A 23099-nucleotide genomic window follows, 5' to 3' on the forward strand; every position below is an offset into this window, starting at 1 on the left:
AGTGGAAAAGTGCCATAACTGTTGCCAGAACCCTGTAAAAACTCTTCATAATGATTGGAGTCAGTGCCGCAGGGAGTTAGCTCTGGAGAGACTGCAAGCCCTGAACCACCAGCTGAATCACCACCACCGTAGCATCGTTCTTCTGTCCCTTCTGTTCCCTCATTTGTTGCCACTGAGGGAAAAAACACACCAGTATCTCCTAATGTCCAAATGAACATGAGGAGGCAAGATGGGATTGGCCACCCAACGGTCAGAGACAGTGACGAAGTTCATCAACCAACTAGACCAACTCCTCCACAGCCAGCATCACCAATTCATCTGACCGCATAACGCATTTCCACCGTCTGTCCCAGGTGTTGACACTACCTCTGGATGGGGTTAACAAAGGGCTTCTCTTTAGCACAATACACTTTTACTTGGCATGTGAATGTTGCTCCTTATTGTAGGGACAAAGGTTTCCCGAGGGAACCCCTCATCCATGGGTCCCACCCGAGGAATCAGAAATCACTAGTTTCCCGCTTGGGCTTGTGTACTTTTCCTTTAAGCACTGAGATTTCTCCAGAGTCCTTGAGTCATCTATTGATATTATGCGCAGCAGAGAGACAAATATGCAAATCAATTCCTAACTAAAACTATACAACAGACAACAGCTTTAAATGCTGCTATAATGGAGAGAAAACAACAACGGCATCACAAAATCGTTTCAGCACTGACATTTGGAGGCATAGGCGGCCGATACTTGTTATTTTTAATCACAGAGGAGTTGGAGCCCTGAGCTTTTGTTTTGGAAACAAAAAATAATGGAGACTAATGGAGCCGTATCACAGGTGACATTGCGCAACAGCTCGGAGGAGCAGATACCTTTGCAGCTCCTAGTTTCCTCCTCTGGTCCATGATATCGCCAGCAAAATGAGGTCATGCACAAAGACTGTGCAAAAAGAACCAGAGAAGTAGTCCTCGTTATAATACAGCTCTGAAAGAGGATAAACCAAAGACTGAACAATTGTGGGCTGCTAGAAATCTTTTGTACACATTTACAAAGACCGCCAAGGCTACAGCTGCTTTGGGACGAAAACAAAAACATGAATATGTTCCAGAGCTAAGACGAGATGTGCCTACATGCTACATCTCCAGACCCGCTGTCACAGGAGAACTGAACTTGTCGCTGTCAGTAACGGTTCTGATGCTCTTCAAGCTAAAGAAATGCCTATGTGCCTCAAACACTTATCATTGGGGTAGTAACCACAGACTGTGGCCGCTAGCCGGTTGGTGGTCTTCCATCTTGGTCGAAGACCTCTGGCTGCCAAATGCCGATGGCCTTTGCCCCCAGCCGAAGGCCGGTTTGGCCGCCGGCTCGACTCCTGGGTTTTCAGCCGGGGGTCGAAGGCGGCCGCTGCTTGGCTGCGCTGTCAATGCTGGCAGCTGAAGGCCTCTAGCCGGATAAAACTACCCAGGGCTTCCATGGCAACCAGCAGCTGGTCGAATTAACAGGACATCAGGCTGTAATATCTTTAAAATATGTTTGATTATGATGTCTTTGCTCTGAAAGTGAAGGTCAGATGCCAAGATGCTGCGTAGCTAAAGTACAGATAGTAAATCTTAAACTGCAATGTAGGTGTCGCTCAAATAAATAAATAAAAACACCTTAAAACACCAGTTAATACAGTTTTCCTAGGCATAAAATCTATCTGTATTTTACTGTTTTTTTTAGTTTATTTCTGGATATTTACCGTAGTGATCAGTGGCGATGGATTGAAGTAATCTAATTTAAAATATATAAAGCCGACAATCATATATATTTAATCAAATCAAACTGTAAGAAAAACTCTAAATTGGGGTTTAAATCATAAACTATTAACTGCAGGAATCATAAACTAGGAACTGAGCTAAATTCAGGAGATGGGCCTTGAGCTGATTTTAAAAACATCCAGACGTTCAGCTGCCCTCAGATCTTCTGGTGGATTACTTGATAGTAAAACGAGGCCTCACCTTATGTTTCAGTTCTTCATCCTTCATCTGGGAATGATTAAAAAAGCCACCAGAAGACCTGGATCCACCTCCATGTATGTGACGGGTTAAACCAGGCGGAGCCTCTAAACTGGTTATCTTCCTACATCCTGATGTGGTATCTTGGTGTAACTGAAGATGGGGCACTTTCTTTTCTTTTTTTTGTTACAGTGCTGTTTCTTAAAGAGTCTTTGCAGAGATATCCATCTATTTTCGACCGCTTTACTAAGAGGAAGTTAATCTATGTACGCCTGCATAGATGCACGTCATTTGACAGCAGAGGCGGCGCTCTGCCGCAGCTGCAACAGCTAATCTGCATTGAGGTATGCATGTGTGTGTGCTGCGCTAGCGAGAGTGAACCTCGTTCAACCAGCTTCTCTGAGGGAACTGGCTGCTGTTCAACACATCAATATGCAATGTGGTTCCAAGCTAATGAAAAATGATTTGGACAGGACACCGTAGTGTAGGTCTCAGGAGCTGCACGTCAGTCATGCTGGGCTGAAGTGAACGAGGCACTGAAGTGGATCACTGGGGGGGAGGGATGACGAGGGAGCGCTAGATGCAGGCCGGCTGCTCTACTGCACCTGTGCTCCGCTTTACCGCCTCTCCTTCGCAACTTGCTCTGTCAGTCTTTTTGAACTTCTGACAGTTCTAACTTCTGAATCCTGGTCAAATTTGGTGTATATTGTAAAACCTTGATCTTTTTCTCTTTCAAAACGTGTGCACCGTTGTGTTGTAGTTTTTTTTCATCATCAAACCAATGATTTCTCAGGTCCCAAATGAACCCAAACCGCCCCCACCACCTCTGTGCTTGACAGTTGGTTCAGTTTTTGAGCCGTGTCACCGTCTTCCCTGCAGAGGAGTTTTTCCCTGAGTAATTCCTCCAAAAAGTCACACTTTCTAAAATATCGTGTCCTTTTTCTAACATGTTGAAGGTTGTTTTCAGCCAGGAGGCAGAGGTTGATGCTGCACCGACTGAGCTGATAGCCAAAGACCGCTAACCTGTGTTCAACCTCATCCTGCCCCTGGACATCTCTAACCCAAGCCAGAGCTGGTGTCTGCACAACATCGTATATTTTCTCTAAAAATGCTGTTGAACTATTAATTCACATCTAAAAATGTCAAGTTTACAAAGAAAAACCCAACAAGTAGCTAGTGTGACAGCAACTTTCCATACAGACCATAGATTGCAACGTAGCAGTCTCTTACAGAACAACACTCCCTAATTATGCTAATTGTTCTCCTGCATCCCCTCTTTTCTAGTCCAATTGAATCTTTTTCAGGGTCACATCCATTAGTGTAGCGATTATCCGTCTTGACCTGATGTTCATCTTTCTCTTCTGCCCATTGTTCTCATTTTGTTGTACTTATCTTGTACTGTGGACCAGAATGGCTCAGGTTTTGCCAAAGCATTTATTTTAAGCCTCAAGGACTTCATGTTGGCCTGTGTTGAGCATGTTTGACTCTGAATCTGCTCGTGTCAAGTTTGCAACATGTGCTTTCCAGTTTTTTTTTGTTTTTTTTTTTCTTTTGGCCCGTCCATTAGCGTCTTTCACTGCCCTTTTCCATGCTTTTGTCTGTGCTGGCACAGCGGTTTAATCAGGGAAAGCAGCTGCAGCCAGACAGAAAAGGAGCTTGTCTCTAAGCCATGCTGATTTACTGGCGGACTCAGACGCTGCTTATATCTCACCGGCTAATAAGGCTCCTCTGGACGGTTTTCAGATGGGGAACGCCAGGCAGGTGGTGAACGAGCGGGCAAATAGAGAGAGGCTGGGAGCAGATGATGAATGACGGGACCAAACAACCACTTCTATATGGTAAACATGACTTGTATACGGGTTACCCTGCTGACATACACAGGTCACATCTAGGGTTGCCACCCGTCCCGTAAAATACGGAATTATCCTTTATTTGAGAAAAAAATGTTGCCGCAATTTGTCCCGTATTTTCATTAATGCTCCATACACACGTCTGTCACACAAACATCAATACTAAATTTAACAATAATGAACAAAATAAAATACAGAAAACATTAAAGCAGCACAACGTAACTTTCAGCTTTTCTGAGTTTGGCGGCATCTTTTGGACAAAAGCGGTAGTGTTTTACCAGAAAGAACACTACGTTTCCCATGAGCACCAGCGCGTACTGCAGGAAAACTCCTGTCCCGTCGCTGCATTTGTTTTGATGAGAGGAGACTGGATGCTTTTCTGTTTCACCAAGTGAACAGACGGAACGCAAAAAAAAGATGTTAAACTGCTGGAAAGGAACTGGAATTTACCGGGATACCTTAAACAAGGAAGCCAGGGAGCGGTATATGGAGAAAATAATGATTATTAACGGTCTGGATCCATATGAAATCTCTACTGAAGAGCCATATGTTTCAATAAATTTGTATAATACAACATACAGTACATGTTTTGTATCCATCTTACTTCTCTTTTCTTTTTTTTTTTGACCGCTGTATTATGCTGAAGAGGCTCCTCGTGAGATTATTTTTTTCCTCTGCAGCTACAAATAAGAGTTAATATTTTTTCCTCAACAAACTAGTTTTATCTGAAGATTGGGGTTAATTGCACCGCAGAGAGCTGGCCAGCAACTGCGTTTAGCTGGAGAAGTGGGGAATAAAACCCGTGTTTTGATCCGACGCCCGTCTGTGTGAGTGTTTGTGGTTTAAGGCTGTTTATGGTTCTGCGTTAAATCGACGCAGAGCCTACGGCGTAGGGTACGCGGCGACACGCACCGTACGTTGCGCGTCGCCACGTCCCCTTCGCCGTAGGTGTGCGTCGATTTAACGCAGAACCATAATTCAGGCTTTACTGTGTGTTTGGTCGTTACAGCCGCGATCCAAAGCGAGCCGACGACTCTTTCACTCTTTTACTCCGTTATATCAGATACTTGGCCTGCGTGGTTCTGCCTCCGAGCAGGAAACCGTTGAAAAGTTAAACCATTAGGATCTTTTCCCTGGTCTGTTATATGTGGAGCTGCTGCTGCTGCTGCTGCAGCAACAGGTTACCAGCTTCTGCGGAGCTCTGCGCTCCAAGCCCCGCCCATTTTCGTCTCGACTGCAAATCGGGAAGGAGGGGGAAGTGACGTATGTGCCGTAAAGCAGTCAAAGCCGTAAAATTTGTAGTTTTTTAGTGTGGCAGGGTTCCTACCATGCTCCTCAAAGTTACATAGTGCCAGTGAAGGCGATACAGACTCCCTCAGATCATGAAAGAGGTGTCATTAAACCTGTTGGAAGTTGATGTACCATCACAATGACTCTGGAAATATGATATTAAGGTGGAAAAGTTACGTAGTGTCGCTTTAAGGCCAGCAAAATCTTTGATTGTGTAAATGAACTTTTACACCATATTCTAGTTGAATTATTGAAATAAATGAACTTTTACACCATGTTTTAGTTGAATTATTGAAATAAATTAACTTTTACACCATATTCTAGTTGAATTATTGAAATAAATTAACTTTTACACCATATTCTTTACCTGTAGCTATATTATACATCTTGGCTGATGTGGACATACGTAGCATAGGAGGATATTTCAGTTACTAGTACGGTTGTCTGTCTATACAGTCATGCAAGTTCTTTTTTTTTTTTTTTTTTTTCTTTCTTTTTTTTTTTAACCTTGTCTGCACACATATTATTGATTGATACCATGACGGTAGAAACCAAAAGTGTATATGTGTGCATTATTACTATATTTAATATATATACATATATATACGCACACATATGCGTACACATACATAAATATACACATACAAACCCAGTGTTTTTTTTTTTTTTTTGGGGGGGGGGGGGGGGTGACGACCTCCACTGCCAATCCAGGAAGCAGGAACACACGGAGACACACGTCAAGCACTGGAAATCTGCAACAAAAAACCACAAACAAAGCACGAAACCGGCACGGAGCCAACCAAAACAATAACAGCAATCGACCTAAATCTTGAGATCTGATCGCGGTCTGAGCTAAGCTATCGCTACCGCTAAAACTAGAGAGCCAGCATGCAGGTGAACAAGCCAGTGTGTATGTCTATGTGTGTGTGTGTGTATGTATATGATCATGCGTGTGTGTGTGTGTGTGTGTGTGTGTGTGTGTGTGTGTGTAAATGCATGTGACTAAGTGACTATATGTGTGTGTGTGTGTATGTGTGTGTGTGTGTGTGTGTGTGTGTGTGTGTGTGTGTGTGTGTGTGTGTGTGTGTGTGTGTGTGTGTGTGTGTAATAAACCAAACAAAGCTCCACCTGAAGTGTATCTATAGTGGGGGAGGGGGGGGAGCAACCCCGCCACCCGCGAGACCAGAGGCCGACACGGAAGAGCCCGGAACCCAGGCCACCGGCAAACCCACAGAGGGGAGAAGTAGGAGGGAGGCAACCCACCGCCTGCGAGGCCCCCCCCCCCCCCCCCGGCGGCGGCCGAGGGGGCCCGCGGGCGGGGCCTCCACGGCGCGGGAAGAAGCAGCCAGGGATCCCGCGGCGGCGGACCGCGACCCAGGCAATCCCCGGCCACCCGGTCCGGGCCGGACACGCGGCCAGGAGGCCCTCACCCTTCAGGCCAACGACCCCCACCCGGCAGGGGGCCAGCCTGCCCGGAGAGACAGAGCCGCCCCGGCCGCCGACGCGGGCAGGCGCACTCGTCCCCCACGAAAGTGGCCCTCCAAGACCAGAGGGGCGCCCCGCCGCAGAGGCAGCGGGGGGGACCGGAGACGGGCCCGGAGAGAGGGAACCCCCCAACAAGGCGACACCCGTGCAGGCCCGACAACGGAGGGTCCCAGACCCAGGCATCCCATTCATTCATCCATTCACCTATCAGATACCTATACTAATAATAATATAATATACTATACATAATAATAATACTAATAATAATAATAATAATAATAATACTAATAATAATAATAACCATCTTTGTATAATATAGTATTCATAAATTATTAAGTTTTGATGTCCTGCCAATGGAGGCTCAAATCCTCCATGGCAGGACCCTTCCATACCGCATTCTCACCGACACAGACATACAATCACGCACCGTTTCCCCCTCCCCGGGGGGGTCCAGCACCGCCAGAAGGCACCCCAGGCTGCACGGCGGGCCCCGCCAGGCCCGGGTAACCCGACCCACCTGTCCCAGGCCAGTGAGGGAACGCGGGTGATGTGGGACCCCCTCCCGCCCCTGGTGTTGAGTGCGTGTGATTAATGCCATAAAAACAGGGAGAGGGGAGGGCCAAGTATCGATTGACACCGAACCCCCCCTCCTCCCGAACTACGTGTCCTTGTCAAATGTATTTATTAAGTGTTGAATGTGCAGTGTCTATTTTGCTGTTAAAACCGTGAGGCGGGGAGTGCCGGGCCCCGCGGGACAGTGCCCCCCACGACCCGGACCCCCCGCCCTTCGCCTATGTACGTATGAATCGTGTAGGGGGGGAAAGAGGGGGAGCGGAGGCCGAAGCCAGGAAGCAGGACCAGCAAAGCCGGCCCTGGTAAGACACCCGCGTCCCCCCACCGGCCGTCCAGTAGACGGGGGCCGGCCCTCCGAGCCGGGCCAGGGCCCCACCGTACCTCCAAGGGCGCCCCCGGCGCCGCCGGAGCCCCCAGACGGAGGGGGAAACGGTCCAACATCCTCCCATTCATACTGACAACATAAGACATAGATACCTGGGAATGGTGCCACCCCGCCGCCGCGCCCGCCCGTGCACCCCCCGGTCAGGGGAGGCCCGCTCCCCGGACCCGGCCCCACCCCCCCCCGAGGCCACCCCGGCGGACACCCCAAGGGTCACGGAGCCCCCACATCCGCAGGGGCACTTGGCCCCCGCCCAGCGACGGAGGACCAAGGCAGCAATGCCCCCCCAGCGCAGACAGCCACCCCCCACCCAGGCAGGGCCGGGCCCTCCGGGTGGGACCCCCACGTCCACTGGGACCCCCACATCCACTGGGACCCCCACGTCCACTCAGTGGATGCAAGTCATGCAAGTTCAATGCTATTAAAGCACTTTAAACTTTAAATCAAAGCGTTTTGTTTTTTTCATATAAAATAAACAGATTTTTATGCAGTTTAGAAGTTTTGGGGCTTTTTTTTTGGCGCCTGTGCTGCTGAAATCAGGGCATCCCTTATTTCTATTTCTGAAAGGTGGCAACCCTAGTCACATCGTACACTGGAGGACAACGGCCGGTTTGTGGACCCGTTTGGAAATGTAACTGTTGCCACTTGGGAACAGAAAGTCAGTTACGATTTGTGGAGTTAAACCCACCCTGAAGCGTTTCTCTCCTTACTCTTTGACATGGGATCATAATTTAGCAAACAAACCCCGTGCCCTATTAAAAACAGCAGGAAACGAGTGAATGAGACAAACTCATTAGGAAAATGTTTTCTGAGGAAACAAATTAATCAAGAATTGGGCTCATTTTGTAAAAGAAAACAGACAAGGATCCATCCATCTCCTGGCACGTCCCTGGCGTCTCTTTGTGCTTTTCCACTCAACATGAAAGGTCAATATCGTGTCACATGAATAACACTATCAGAACCAATTTGATATGGTGTTAATTAATGCAGATACTCTCCATTAATCTTCTTTGGAGTTTTACTACGGGTCAGAAAACAGTGGAGAGGTTGTTTCAGAAGATTTATGTCCTTACTTTTCAAAGCTTTACAGCTCCATGAAGCTCCTAAAGTTGCTTTAGGCTTTGTGAGACAAAACAACTTTATTGCCAATACAAGTTTATTAGTTTCATTTATTATCTTATTTTCACACTTTCAATAGTGGCTTTCTTATGACACCTGCCCCCCCCGTGGAACGTCTCCTCACCTCCCCTCGCCTCCCGTCACCGCCCGAGGTCGGCTCATGGCCAGAGCTGTCCGTCTTTGTGCTTCTTCACCTTGGTTGTTTACCTGCGGGCCGTTTTAAGGCCGCGCCGTCTCCCGGAGGGCGCGCTATTAAATGAAATATGACGGTTCGTTGAGTCTAAAGCCGGGATTTACAACGACACAGACACGGCTCTCCTTTAACCTGGCCTGGATCACCATGACAACCGATGCTCGACCCGTAACCTGCTCTGGAGCGGGTTGTGAGGCTGTGATTAAACTTTTACCCCGAACCTTCCTGCCCAGCATAATAAACCTATCAAATTAATATTTGAGGAGACTTAAATCACGAAAACCACTGCAATAATTAATTTCCCTCGTGGGAAATCAGTAAGGTATTTTTTAATTTGAATTGAATTTATGATCACATCTCACATCAGATCATGGTTAGTGTAAGGTGCTTTGAGAACTTTTTGAATCTAAATTTAATATCAGGATTTTAGTTTGAGGATTTCATTAGTTTTCTTTCTTTTGACAAAGTTTCTGGTTTCGGTAAAGTCTAAGTTGGTTTAAATGAGTTCAAATATCAGGTTAATGTCGCAGAATATAGTTCAAGTGGCAGCTATCCATCCATCCATCCATCCATCCATCCATCCATCCATCCATCCATCCATCCATCCATCCATCCATCCATCCATCCATCCATGCATCCATGCATCCATGCATCCATCCATGCATCCATCCATCCATATCTGGGTTTGGTTTGCATGGGCAGCAGCCTAAGCAACGAGGGCCAGATCTCCGTCTATCCAGCCACCTCCTCTAGCTCTCTATATAAGAGAGGAAATCTCTCCAGCATCTGCTCCTACATGGACAAAACTACTCCTGGGGGAGGCATCCTAACGAGATGAACCACCTCAGGTGGCTCTTGGTAACGCGGCGGAGCAGCAACTCTACTGTGAGAATGACAGAACTTCTAACCGTGCGGTGGCTGGACACCAGCGTTGGTGGTGAGGGTGTGATTGTACATCAGCAGGTAAACAGAGAACCTCAGTGCAGCCGTCTCATCCTCAGACCCTCAATCATTCCTCCTGTCTCTGACCCATGACCATGACCTCAGATTTGGAGATGCTGATCCTCATCACTACGCCGGTGTGGATGCTACCCAGCTTAAGGGATTTCTGCCGGTAATTCTGACACTTTTTAAGATTGCTATAATGAGGAGCTGTCACATCAGAGACAATAATCCAGACGAGGTGAGACGAGGACGATGCACCGGAGGAGCAAAACGCAGGTGAAATAAAAAGAAATATTAAACCATTCTTTCCCTCTGCCATCATCAGAGGAGAAGGCAGTGTTGTACTGAGACATGGCTGTGAGGCTTCAGTGCCTCCTGGGTGGATTTCAGACGGTACAGGGAGAGAAAAACTGCAGAGAGAGTAAAGGGAAAAGAGAAGTGACTGCACAGGTTGTATTAGCATCTCTCCATCCTAAATCTTGACAAAGTTGAGTCTCTGTCTGCTTTCTACAGAGAGCTCGCCTCCATTACCTGCTGACGCTGCGTTAGATGTCCTGATCAGTTGTTGCTAGGTTACAAACGACACCCGGTGCATCCGCGGAGCACTCTGCTGATTTTAATCATGTCTCTTTCCCTTCCAACTTTCCAACAGTTTGTCAGCTGAACTTTTTCACTTTCCTGCCACAATACAGCTTCCTTTGGCGGTTCAAGTAATTTTCTTTTCTCCATCCGTCTCAGTTAAATTCATTAACCAGTGTGGCGGTCTGCACTTGTCAACAAACCTACTGCTGTCGCCTCCAAGGTCGCTGCTTTCAGTAGGACTTTGAAAAGGTTTGTCACAAAAAAGTGACAACCACCGTTTTCTGATCCTTCATACTGACTAAGAGCAACAACTTGCATGTTGAAATTTAAACATTTCCAAGTCACGACTACCAGGTCCAGCAAAGGCACAGAGACAAACGAGGGACATCCCTTCTGCAAATAGTCATTAAACCATTTAAACAAGGTGTCAGCAGATTTTGGAGTGGATGATTTCCTTGCACGTGTATTCGGTGATTAAGAGTTGTGTTGTTTGCACTGGCTCCATGAAAGTGGAAATATACGTCTGAAAGCCTGGAGGAAAAGGCGACGTTCCCATGTGGTCCGCCATCCGTCCATCTGGTCTGCTCGCCACTTGGATGTCAAACTTATCATTACAGTTACGTGAAAACGTTCATATCCTCTGTTTTACTGGTTTACCTCTTTTATATATCAACAGAAATCATCTGATCATAGTATTACCCTCCCCCCCCAAAAAAAGAAATCATGTGGACAATGTTAAGTGACTCAGAAGTTGGTAACTCTGCCGCCTTTATTAGCAACAACGAGAAATAGTTGTTTCCCGTATGAGTTTATCAGACTTAAATTATTGTGGAGGGATTCTGGCCCAAACTTCTTTAGAGTATTCAATCAACTAGAACATTTCAGGAAATTTTGAAGTGCCACGGCACTACTGCCGGATGATTGCGATTTTGATGACATTTCCTATATCAAACCATTCAAAAGTTATTGCAGAAAATAGGTAATAGGCTAACGGGACCGCTAACAGAACCGCTAACATGATCGCTAACAGAACCGCTAACATAACAGCTAACGGGACCGCTAACAGAACCGCTAACAGGATCGCTAACAGAACCGCAAACAGAACCGCTAACGGGACCGCTAACGGAACCGCTAACAGGACCGCTAACGGGACTGCTAACGGAACCGCTAACAGGACCGCTAACAGAACCGCTAACAGAACCGCTAACGGGGCCGCTAACAGAACCGCTAATGGGACCGCTAACAGAACCGCTAACAGGACCGCTAACGGAACCGCTAATGGGACCGCTAACGGGACCGCTAACAGAACCGCTAACAGGACCGCTAACGGGACCGCTAACAGAACCGCTAACAGAACCGCTAACAGAACCGCAAACGGGACCGCTAACGGAGCCGCTAACAGGATCGCTAACGGAACCGCTAACAGAACCGCTAACGGAACCGCTAACAGAACCGCTAACGGAGCCGCTAACGGGATCGCTAACGGAACCGCTAACAGAACCGCTAAGGGAACCGCTAATGGGATAATATAATATATATAATAACACCATTCAATCAATTACTTTATTTGTCCCCAAGGGGGCGATTAGTTTCGCGACAGGAGAAGCACACAATGTTAAATATACATAAAATATACATAATAAGTTACAATAGGTTACACATATAGACCTAAGCTTAAGAGGGAAGGCTTTTTCACCCACTACCTTTTCCTTCCAGCATTTAAAAGAACAATAGCGGAGGAACAAAGGAGTGTTTGTATCTGTTTGTCTTTGCAAAAGGGATTCTAAGCAGTAACTGATGGTAGAAACTGAAACTGTTTATTAAGGGATGTGAGCAATAAGACAACATGGAGTTTGCCTTCTTGATCAGCTGTTTGTTATAAAGTTCTTGTAAAGTTTGTTGAGCCGACCCGATGATTTTACTGCCCAGACTGACAACCTTATTGAGCAAATTTCTGTCTTTGACCTTCAAGGATTGAAACCAACAAATGAAAGAAAAAGTGATGAAAGATTTGATGAAAGGACGATAAAACATAGTCATCAGGGAAGAATCGAGCTGGAATTTAGAAAGTTTTCGGAGACAAAAAAGGCGCTGCTGGCTTTTCTTATATATTGAGTCTGAATTTTTTTCCAAATGACAGTATGTTGTCAATAATAGTGCTTAAATATTTATAAGACTCAACAATTTCAACTTCTTCACCCTCAATCACTTTACTTACAGGAGAGGGCTGAACGCGTCTGAAATCGATACACATATCCTATTGCTTAGATTTGTTGAGGTTTTAAGGAATGACGCCTTTATGTGCAGCTCTGTTTGGGTCCTAGTGCAGCTTCTCAGTGGTGCTGAGGTCTGGACCTTTGATGAAGCCTTTCCTAAGCCTTGATTCTTTCATTTTTCAGCCATTCTGATGTACAGTAGCTTTCCTGGTGCAGTGTGAATCATTGTCCTGCTGTGGCTGTTAGTTTCAACTAAGCGTCGCCACATCGTCACCTTTCCACTGCTGTGCTCCTTAAATACTGTATTTGGTTTATGTCAATCGTGACATTGAGGTTAAATAATTCCACTTTGGCCTTGTAGGTTCAAAGGATATTGTTCCAGAAGTGTTTGTTGTGAACGTCACTTTTGCTTTCATGTTCGTTTAGAGACAGAAGAGGTTCTTCTAAAAAAAACATACCTGTTCGGTCTTCTTTTTTTAAATGTATTTAAATATTTCCAGATTGATGTACAGAAACAAAAGCTTCTTTCAGACCGTAGCTTATGTTTTTCCTCTTGGCATTGCACGAGGACACACGGGTTCTGCACATTTGCTCAAGAGCGGTGTATGGAAGCAGTGAATGCATGATTTTCACATTCTTTTCTTTTCGGCTTCATTGTTGTACTGTAAGTAATGACACAATGAAAAAAAAGTTACCTATTGTTTTCATTTGAGGCTGTATTTTGCTTAAAGACTCACTAAATTCAGATTATTATGATTTTCCAGGCAAGAAACAACCCGCACACTGCTGTTCAATAACTGATCAGCTCTGGGTGCCAGCGGAACAGCAGCGTTTGCTTTCCTGCTAATTATGTGGCTCCTCTTAAAACAGAATAATATTTAATTCATCTCTGTGTTTATTATCATTAAGCCTAAAAATCTCACTTTGCATCGATTAACTTCAACTCTGCGTGGTAACCTGCAAATCTGTGCACTTTCACCAATTCAGTTAAAATAAATGATGCAGAAGTGAGACAGAACTGTTGTGCAAGTCTTAAATAAAAAAATAAATAAAAAGCTAAACTAATCCGGAGACGCTTTCAGAAATCGTCAGCAGTAGGAAGTCTTTAAAGTCACTTTCCAACAAGGTAATTATCACGGCGGTGCGCCGCAGTGCCTGTTGTTGCAGATGAAAGGGCAATCAGATTTTAATTTGAGGAGCGGAGACACATCTTAATGCCGTGTAGAAACGCTACGCAATCTCGACACCATCTTGATGGAGGATGCATCGATGCTCTGTGCAAATGGACCTCTGTTGACGCAGATCAAGCGGCAGGTAGACCTTTCCAGCTGAGACTAAAAGATTGGCAGATGCAAAAGTCACAGAGACAGATTTAGTTCTGTTTCCTCTGGGGGTCAGTGATTCCCAATTGGAGCTGGAGACGAGGATGCAGCTGGAGAGGCGGACAGCTGACAGACAGGGATCCACTGGGGTACAGGGAGGGGTGTTGGGTTCAGGGTGGCACCTCTGCTGAAAGCAGCTGAATTTCTCTGCACTGCCACCCCTCTCCCCATCCTTCAGTTGGTGCAGAGCTCCAGCATCCACGTGAGCAGTACTGGAGTTGAGGGGGGATGAGGGGAGATGGCATCCCCCCTGAAATAAAAACGGTCAAAATCATCCCCCCTGTAAAACTGCCATCCCCCCTTTCCATCCCTTATGTCATTTCATCAATGAATGTGGTTTTACTGCTATTTCAACATTTAGAGTCATCACCAGAAAAATAACTTATTTGACAATTTTCACCTGTTTCAAGTAAATTTTCACTTAAAATAAGTAGAAAAATCTGCATGTGGGACAAGATTTATCTTCTCATTACAAGCAAAAAAATCTTGTTCCACTGGCAGATTTTTCTACTTATTTTAAGTGAAAATCTACTTGAAACAGGTGAAAATAGTTTTTTCCAGTGATGAGTCTTGTTTTAAGTGTAATGAGATTTTTTTTACTAAAATGAGACATTTTAACTAGAAATAAGACAAATATTCTTGTTAAGATTTTGAGTTTTTGCAGTGATCCATTTTACTTATCCTGTGAAGGACAGAGTCATATTGATAAGTTCAGAAAACTGTTTTTTATTGTTGTGTTTTGATGTATTTGATGTAAGCCCAGTGGATATTTAAAGCTTACAGAAGGCTGCATTTAACTGCTGCTATGTCACTCCTGCAGTATTTCTGCAGGTGTTTTTGGTCAGTGTTATTATTTGTAATATATTATATTATTTGTAACCAGCACAAATTATCTGTCCCCATATGATAAAATCCACCATCCCCCCTGATTGTTTTTACAACTCGAGTACTGCACGTGAGCAAACGCCACAGTCCATAGTGTCACATATCACGCGTTAATTCACACGTTCCGTGGACACACCCTGCACAGGGACGAGCTTTCCCCCACTGCTCTCACCTTCTGCCGGTTGCTAGGCAACAGCACCCGTCCGAAGATTGTTTACAGAGCCTTGTTATACAGTTCATTTCGGAGGGGAGGCGAGACACGGGCGGATGACACAATCTCTGCAGATGGAAAGATGGAATGAATTAAAGACGAGCGTCCGTTCACGGCCAAGTGGACAGGAAGGCGGCGAGGCCGTCGCTCGCCTGTGACGGATGCGTTTTGAAGGGTGAAAGAAATGTTTTGTGATCTAATACTGTGTAGCTGAAGCAAACAAATCGGTCTGGATCACTTGTGTTGAAAGGAAGAGCATGGCCTGCATTCAGTGTGTCATCACTGTTAACCGCGAGGCTGACAAGCAGAACAACAGTATTTTCCTTTTCAATGCAAATTTGAGAAAGCAACAATCCCCATCGTAAGGCTATGAGACACGGTCAGCAACTACGTTATTAGGTACACCTTACTTGTAACAGGTTGTATACCTTTTGCCTTTAAAACCGCTCTAATTCTTCATGGCATATACTCAGTAAGCTCCTGCAAACAACTCTTGGTCCATACTGAAATGGATTGTTTGTTTTTTTAAACACATTTTGTGAATTTGACATGATACGTGATGGAAAGGACTCTACCGCCATACTCCAGAGGTGCTCTACTGGATTTAAACATCCTGATTATAGAAGTACTTTTAGTATAGAAACGTCATGTTCAAGAAACAATGCTCACTTAGTGCTAAAGGGCTCAGAGCGTGCCAACAACATCCCAAACTATTATACTACCGCCTGTATTTCTCCAACAACGGCAGATGGATCCATGTTTTTATGTTGTTTATGCCAAATTCTGACTGAGACTCATCAGACCAACCAAGATTTTTAGTCTCCTACTGTCCGATTTTGTTGAGGCTGTGTAAATTACACAGTCGTGATCCCAAAGGTGCTCTGAGATCACACCAGGCTTTTTGACTACTGTGACTTATTATCATCCTCAAGAAAGCTGGTTTGAGCTGGTTTGAGTTTTGTGACGTGGAGTGTTATCCTGCTGGAAGGAACCATCAAAACATGGGTGTAGGGCAGTCATAAAGGGATGGAGACGGTCAGCAACAATAATCAGGTAAGCTGAGGTGGTTAAATGATTCTCACTTGGTATGAAGAGGCCCAAAGTATGGATTTGATATTTGTGTCAATAAGCAGTTGCACAGGTGTACCAAAGAGGAGCGGCGTCTGAGTCTATATCAGGGGTCGGCAACCCAAAATGTTGAAAGAGCCATATTGGACCAAAAACACAAAAAACAAATATGTCTGGAGCCGCAAAAAATGACTGAGTCTTGTATCAGCCTTAGAATGAAGGCAACACATGCTGCATGTAGCTATATTAGTTATAACTGGGGGAAGATGTTTTTTTCATTATGCACTTCAAGAAAAAAGTCAAAATGTTGAGAAAAAAGTTGAAATGTTGAGAAAAAAGTCTAAATATCGAGGAAAGTCAAAATTTCATGAAAAAAATCGAAATGCCGAGAAAAAAGTCGAAATATCGAGAAAAAAGTTGATATTTCGAGAAAAAAGTCGAAATGTCAAGATTAATGTTGAAGTACAATCTTGAGAAAAAGTCGAATGATCGAGAAAAAAGTCGAAATGTTGAGAAAAAGGTCAAAATTTCGAGAAAAAAGTAAATGAAAAAGGAAGAAAAAGAGAAAAAAAGGAAAAAGAGAAAAAAAAGAAAAAAAGGGAAAGAAGAAAAAAAGAAGAAAAAAAGAAATAAAAAGAGAAAAAAAGAAAAAAAAGGAAGAAAAAAAAGAAAAAAAGAAAAAAAAAGGTCAAACATTTTTCAAAAAGCTCCAGGGAGCCCCTAGGGCGGCGCTAAAGAGCCGCATGCGGCTCCGGAGCCGCGAGTTGCCGACCCTTGGTCTATATTTACCGTAAATGAAATATGATTGTTATCACATCCCTTAAACCAGAGTGCAAACAGTATAATACCTCAAGGGCCAGAAGGAGAAGTATGGTGGACAATGTGTCTCATTTCATGCTGATCTCTGCAGACGCCCCAAACAGTGTTGGTTTCCCTTCAGACTCACATGACTGTGTTGATTCCCGACAGCTGCTGGAACATCTGAAGACCGCAGCCCACCAGGAGAGCTCGCCGAGTCGGGGGGTAGGTCAGCATCCGCCAGATCACAGGGCCCTCTGGAGACACAAGCAATGGCATGGCAAAAATGATTCAAGATCAGCAAGACTCAGTGGGAAAGATGTAACAGGGTTTATTTTCTAAATGAGCTTCTCCAGACTTAACGATTTCTCTGAGCGCTGCGCGGTCTGACCTTGTGGTGAACCTGCTTTGATATCAACTGATACTGTAGGACGATTTGCAGCTGCCTTGAATATTTTCCTCTGGGGGATAAACTTTATATTGATGGATTCTGAACCCTTTGTCAGATTGATAGGCAGCAAAATGTTCTTCTTTGCTGATGTTTTCCCTCATTAAAATAGCTTGAATATAACAAAACCTCTCAATACCGACGATTTTCTTTTGTTTCCTATTTCTTTTCTTCAAAGAAAAATAAATTAAGGCTTCATTTGTGAAACTTTACAAGTGAGGGAGGACATACTTCCCTTTTTCCCCGTCGCTCAGATTTGATTTAATAAACGTTCTTGGCTTCATTTCACTGCCAGTGAGTAATGCTGCCCTCATGCTGGAGGACCAACATTTAAGCAGCGACCATATGAGCTCCAGAATTTGTCTTACACAAGATGCTGAGGCTTCGTTGGTGCCAGGAATGCTGTTCTGTCACGACTCCGATCTCTAACCTCCCTGAGATGAGAAAATGTGTCTCCTGAGGATCGGCCAAAAAAAACAGAGCAGCTGCCGTTCCACTTTTTCAAACGATGGATATCTCAGTGTGGGATGAAGCAAATATTTGAATTTGGCTCCAGCCTTGCGGAGTCCCACATGGCTCAGTGATGGAGCCAGACTGCCATCTCCAACACACACACACCCGCACACACACACAAACACACCATCGGCTTGTCTGGGAAAGGGACGGCTCGATCTGCAGGACGGCGATCTGCAGGACAGATGTAGAGCTCTGGGTTACAGAAGGACACACAAACAATCCTGAACTGAAACACTCAAGCGCAGTGAAAATGTGAAAGTTCAAGCACGTACAAACATGTAAACAGGGATGCGTGAGCGTGCACATGTGAGATGACACACAGGCTGATTACTGGGGAGCAGCTGTGAGTGGGAGGACTCTGGACCAGTTAACATCTCCTTTAACAGTTTGACAAGCAGACCAGACTATGAAGGAGACACAACACGCCTCCCTTTTGTCATCCCTCTCTTCGGGGACTTCACCACTCTTGTGTCCCAAGCTGCCACTTTTCATTTGAGGGTATTAAAATAAAATGCACACACACTGTAAAGCAGTCAAAAGTCTGACTTTTTGTCTTGTTTGTGCAAACTGTGTCTTATCGTTGCCCATGGGAACCGTGGCAAAGTGTAAATAAAAACAGAAACTGTAATTTGCTAATATAATAAATCCATATTTTACTTACACAAAAAATATTTAGATGTTTAAACTTAGTAAATTCACCCTCGTCATGAAGATGAAGAAAGGTGTATTATTTGGGATTTTACTGATTTGGTTTTTGAATTCGAGGGCAGCGGCATATCTCAAAAAAGTCAGAATAGGGCAAAGTTTACCACCGGTTAGCATCATCTTTTCTTTAATTAACAGTCCAATGTACTTCTGGGAACTGAGGAGACCAGTTGCTGAGGTTTTGGGAAAACAATGGCATCCCAATCCTGTCTGATAGGATTTTTCTTTTTTCTATGTTTTAAACGTTGGTGAAATGTCTGGACCAGGGGTCGGCAACCCGCGGCTCTTTAGCGCCGCCGTAGTGGCTCCCTTGAGCTTTTCCAAAAATGTTTGACCTTTTTTTTCCTTTTTTCTTCTTTTTCTACCTTTTTTTCTCTTTTTTTCTCTTTTTTCTTTTTTTATTTTTTTTTTCCTTTTTTATTTTTTTTTCTCTTTTTCTTTTTTTTCTATTTTTTTCTTCCTTTTTCCTTTCCTTTTTAATCTCAACATTTCAACTTTTTTCTCGACATTTCGACTTTTTTCTCGAGATTGTACTTCAACATTAATCTCAACATTCTGAATTTCTTCTGAAAATTTTTACTTTTTTCTCGACATTTCGACTTTTTTTCTACATTTCGACTTTTTTTTCTACATTTCGACTTTTTTCTCGACATTTCGACTTTTTTTCTACATTTCGACTTTTTTCTCGACAATTCGACTTTTTTTTCTACATTTCGACTTTTTTCTCAAGATTGTACTTCAACATTAATCTCCACATTTCGCCTTTTTTCTCGAAGTGCATAATGAAAAAATAAATCTTCCCCTAGTTATAACTAATATAGGTACATGCAGCATGTGTTGCCTTCATTCTAAGGCTCATACAAGACTTTCCATTTTTTGCGGCTCCAGACATATTTGACCAATACGGCTCTTTCAACATTTTGGGTTGCCGACCCCTGGTCTGGACCATTTCAGCACCTGGATTCTTCTACTAATGAAGCTTATGTCTTGGATGCAATATCTGGTGTAGCATTGTCTGGCTGAAAGATGCAATGCATTCCCTGAGAAAATACATTTTCTGAATGGGAACATCTGTGGCATTTAAACCTACAAATCCCTTTTCAACATTGATGTTTCCTGTCCAGACGGGAAGCTGCCCATCCCACAGACACTGATGTAGCTCCCTGTCATCAGAGTAGCCTGCTGTGTGCTGATAACAACCCAGATGGCCCCTCTCCTCTTTAGTCCGGAAGAATTTAACATTTCAATCAGTCGATGACGGGACAGTTTTCCATATTCGCTCAGTATATTTTCAATAAGAAGTGGGCCAGAGAGTGTGGTAGCGTTTCTGCACCATGTTCACACGTGGAGCATCTTTGTATGATACTCCTTTAACCTGCAGGTTTAGACTCGTTGAACTGTATTCTTAGATGGTGATTTAAGAAGTCTTCCTGGAGCCATGCTGTGATTCCCATCCCAGATTCATGCATGTTTTTAATACTCGTGTGCCGTGTCTGGTTTTGGTCAAACATGGATCTTTATATTTTGGCCAAACAACTTGATTTTTGTAGACATTGTTCCAGACAAGCAACTCTGCACATCTAAGCCGGGCTGTCATGTTCCTGTCAGAGTGAAGAAGCGTTGTCCTGACAACCTTTCCAATCTAGCCACACTGGTACAGTCTCTTTCTAATTCTACTGTCACCAGCCTGAACAGTTAATATGGGCAGTGAAGCCTGTTGGGGTCTGAGACGCAGCTTTTGTTGTTGTTGTTTTGGTCATATTTTGTCTTTGTCTGAGGATTTCACGGTGTTACCTTGCGGTGAAGCTGCTGTGATGTCCTCTTGCAGGGACACTGCTAACTGGTAATGGATTCAGGTGGATTTGGAAATGGCTTGATAACCTTCCTCAGACTGACAGGCAGCAACAGTTGCCTCTCTAAAGATTTTTGCTGATAGATTTCTTCTTTGGCATTGTGGTAACAAATCCCTGATTACTCCAGAACATGTAAACATGAAACATGTTGTACGCTGCAACCAATTAGAAGGTTGTATTTATACAATTCTCAGAGCTCAGAATGAGCCGCTTGCACATCTGGAAAGGAAACATCAGTGACCAGGTGTAGACAGGTTTTAGTGCAATATATACTCCCACATGAAGGCTTGAAGATCAGGGGCATTGAATATTGATTTAAGCATACAGGGATTTCTTTAAGATCCTTGGAATTGCTTAATGATACTATGCACAGTGGATTTAGTTATTCAGAGTGTTCACAATTTTACGCTGGGGAACATATATTAAACATTTGCAACCATTTTTCACCTGAGCTAAACTAATAACAGCATATATCAAGGAAATATTTCCCTAGATTTCCTTCATTCATTTTACTTTATGGGGGAACAGTTGGAGGGATTTTGTCATGAGCTTCCCATGGGTGACAAAACAAAGGTTACGCTATGTTAGCAGTTTCAGTTTTTAACATTGTCATGTAGCAAACCTGGCTTAATTGCGCCTCACTGCCAAAGGGCTGGCTGTGAAAGGGCATATAATTTAATTTTGACCTTTATGAAAAATGCTCAGCCTGTGAAAACAGTTGTATCCAACGGATTTAACCTGGGGTTTCTCATTTTTAGTTTTCCTTTTTTTCTCCTCCACCAAATTTTTACCAAAAGACATGTATTACTAATGTTGACAAGAGCGGTACAAGCATTTATCAGGCAGAAAGCTCACGATGAATAATCATTAATCCACCAGAGAGAAAACCTCTTGATATTTAAAATCTCATTTCCAAGATTGCTCTTGATAAGATGGGAAGCAGATACAGTTTACAAAAACACAAATAATTGCAATATACACAACATGTTTAGATATAATTTACTAACAAAGCCATTAACCACTGCCAACATTACATTCTTAAATTATCTTCAGGGCGGCAGACACGATTTCATTATTTTACAGTCATACTGAATGGGCTTGTCCCGTCTTCTGGGTTACATTCAGTAAGGAAGTGAAATTACTTTCACTTCCTTGAATGACCACTGGGGGATGGCTCCAAAAATGAGTCATTGTTAGCTAGAGTCATTAGCCCCTTTCACACAGAGATTCCGCAATATTGGTGTAAAGAAGTCCTGCCAATACGCCGCCTTTGTTGGTTCACACAGAACCATACAACGCCGGCATAACGCCGCTCCCGTCTGTAAATTCACACAGCATGCCGGCGTTCCGCAATCAGAGGCGTGACGACAGCGTCAGCGTCTAGTGGCATGCCGGCATGCCGGCTGTGTCATTCACACAGACCCCGTTTCGGCTCTGTGACTACCTCCGCTGCCGGCTTATTGGTGGGGCCACTTGGCCCCCCCATTCCGCCTCCGTGACTTTCACACAGAACAGCGAGGCGGCTTAAAGGCGCAACGTTCCCGCCTCGAACTGGCTGTGTGAAAGGGGCTATTGATACCCAGTAGCTAGGTGACATCACGTACGCTTTGCAGTGTCTTGACTTGATTCTGCAGCTAGTTTCAGCTTGGACTGGAAACGTTTGGGGGGCTTAAAGCAGCCTGAAGCAGCTGTTCTTCCTCCAGTTTAACAGCTTCTACCTCTCACAGCAGCTTGGTTGTCCAGTTGAACAACTTTTGCCTTGCATCATTTCAGGATCGATTTTAAGTTGACTAACTGGACTTCTGGCCAATGACATCTGATATGGATTATGACTGAACTGAAATGAGAGCTAATGAAGGTTTGCTGGGACTTGCTGCTCCTCGGCCTGCGTGGAGGCTTGTCTGCAGCCATGTTCAGCCTAGACCTGGAAAAGGAAGTGAATTTAGACAGGACCTTTAGGGTTCAGATCGGTTTTGGAGTTAATTTCAAGAGTATGGAGACCTATATTAAAATGCATGTATGTAATAATTACTTTACCATCTCAGTTCAGGATTAAGGCCCAATAAAAAGAATAAAAAAAGTCTCAGGGGGGGAAGACAGTGATAGGGACAAGGGAGAACACCAGGGACAGTTTTGCAAAAGAAAATATGCAGGTGTGGATGGAAGAGTACTTAAGGACAACCGGAACCATCTGACACACACGTTGCAGTGAACATCATTAAAAGTTTGTTGTAGCTGATACAAGGCCTGACGCGTGACTTGGTGTAGCAGTAGCACAGTATATTACAATCACAAGACAATAAAAACGAAATTTGAAATGAGATGCTTGTTGATTGAGGATGGTAATATATGTGATATGATGAGGAGTGCTCCCAGGAGCGATCCCTGAGGTACACCCATAGTTAATACCATTGACCTGAATGAGATCTGCCTGATTAATCATTGTCATACAATCCAACAGTATGTTTAGACAGTTGAACGCACCTCTGTCTTTACGTTAGTATCATGGGACTGTGTCAAAAGCCTTAATTAAAGTCAACCCTTAATAAAAAGAGACGCACATTATAAAATATGTATATTCCCAATTAGATGATGGGGGTTGTAGGATCCAG

At 44.1% G+C, this 23099-nt stretch overlaps 1 protein-coding gene across 1 annotated transcript in view; it reads right to left on the reverse strand.

The window, feature by feature from the left end:
• The window catches only part of LOC133423829 (proton myo-inositol cotransporter), a 139018-nt gene that overhangs the window by 36900 nt on the left and 79019 nt on the right, over positions 1–23099 (reverse strand). The window contains exon 4 of the mRNA XM_061714138.1: positions 17114–17222. Within this exon, the coding sequence (XP_061570122.1) occupies positions 17114–17222 (109 nt within the window). The remainder of the gene's footprint in view (positions 1–17113; positions 17223–23099) is intronic.

Source organism: Cololabis saira, chromosome 23, assembly GCF_033807715.1.
Source record: "Cololabis saira isolate AMF1-May2022 chromosome 23, fColSai1.1, whole genome shotgun sequence".
Taxonomy (NCBI): domain Eukaryota; kingdom Metazoa; phylum Chordata; class Actinopteri; order Beloniformes; family Belonidae; genus Cololabis; species Cololabis saira.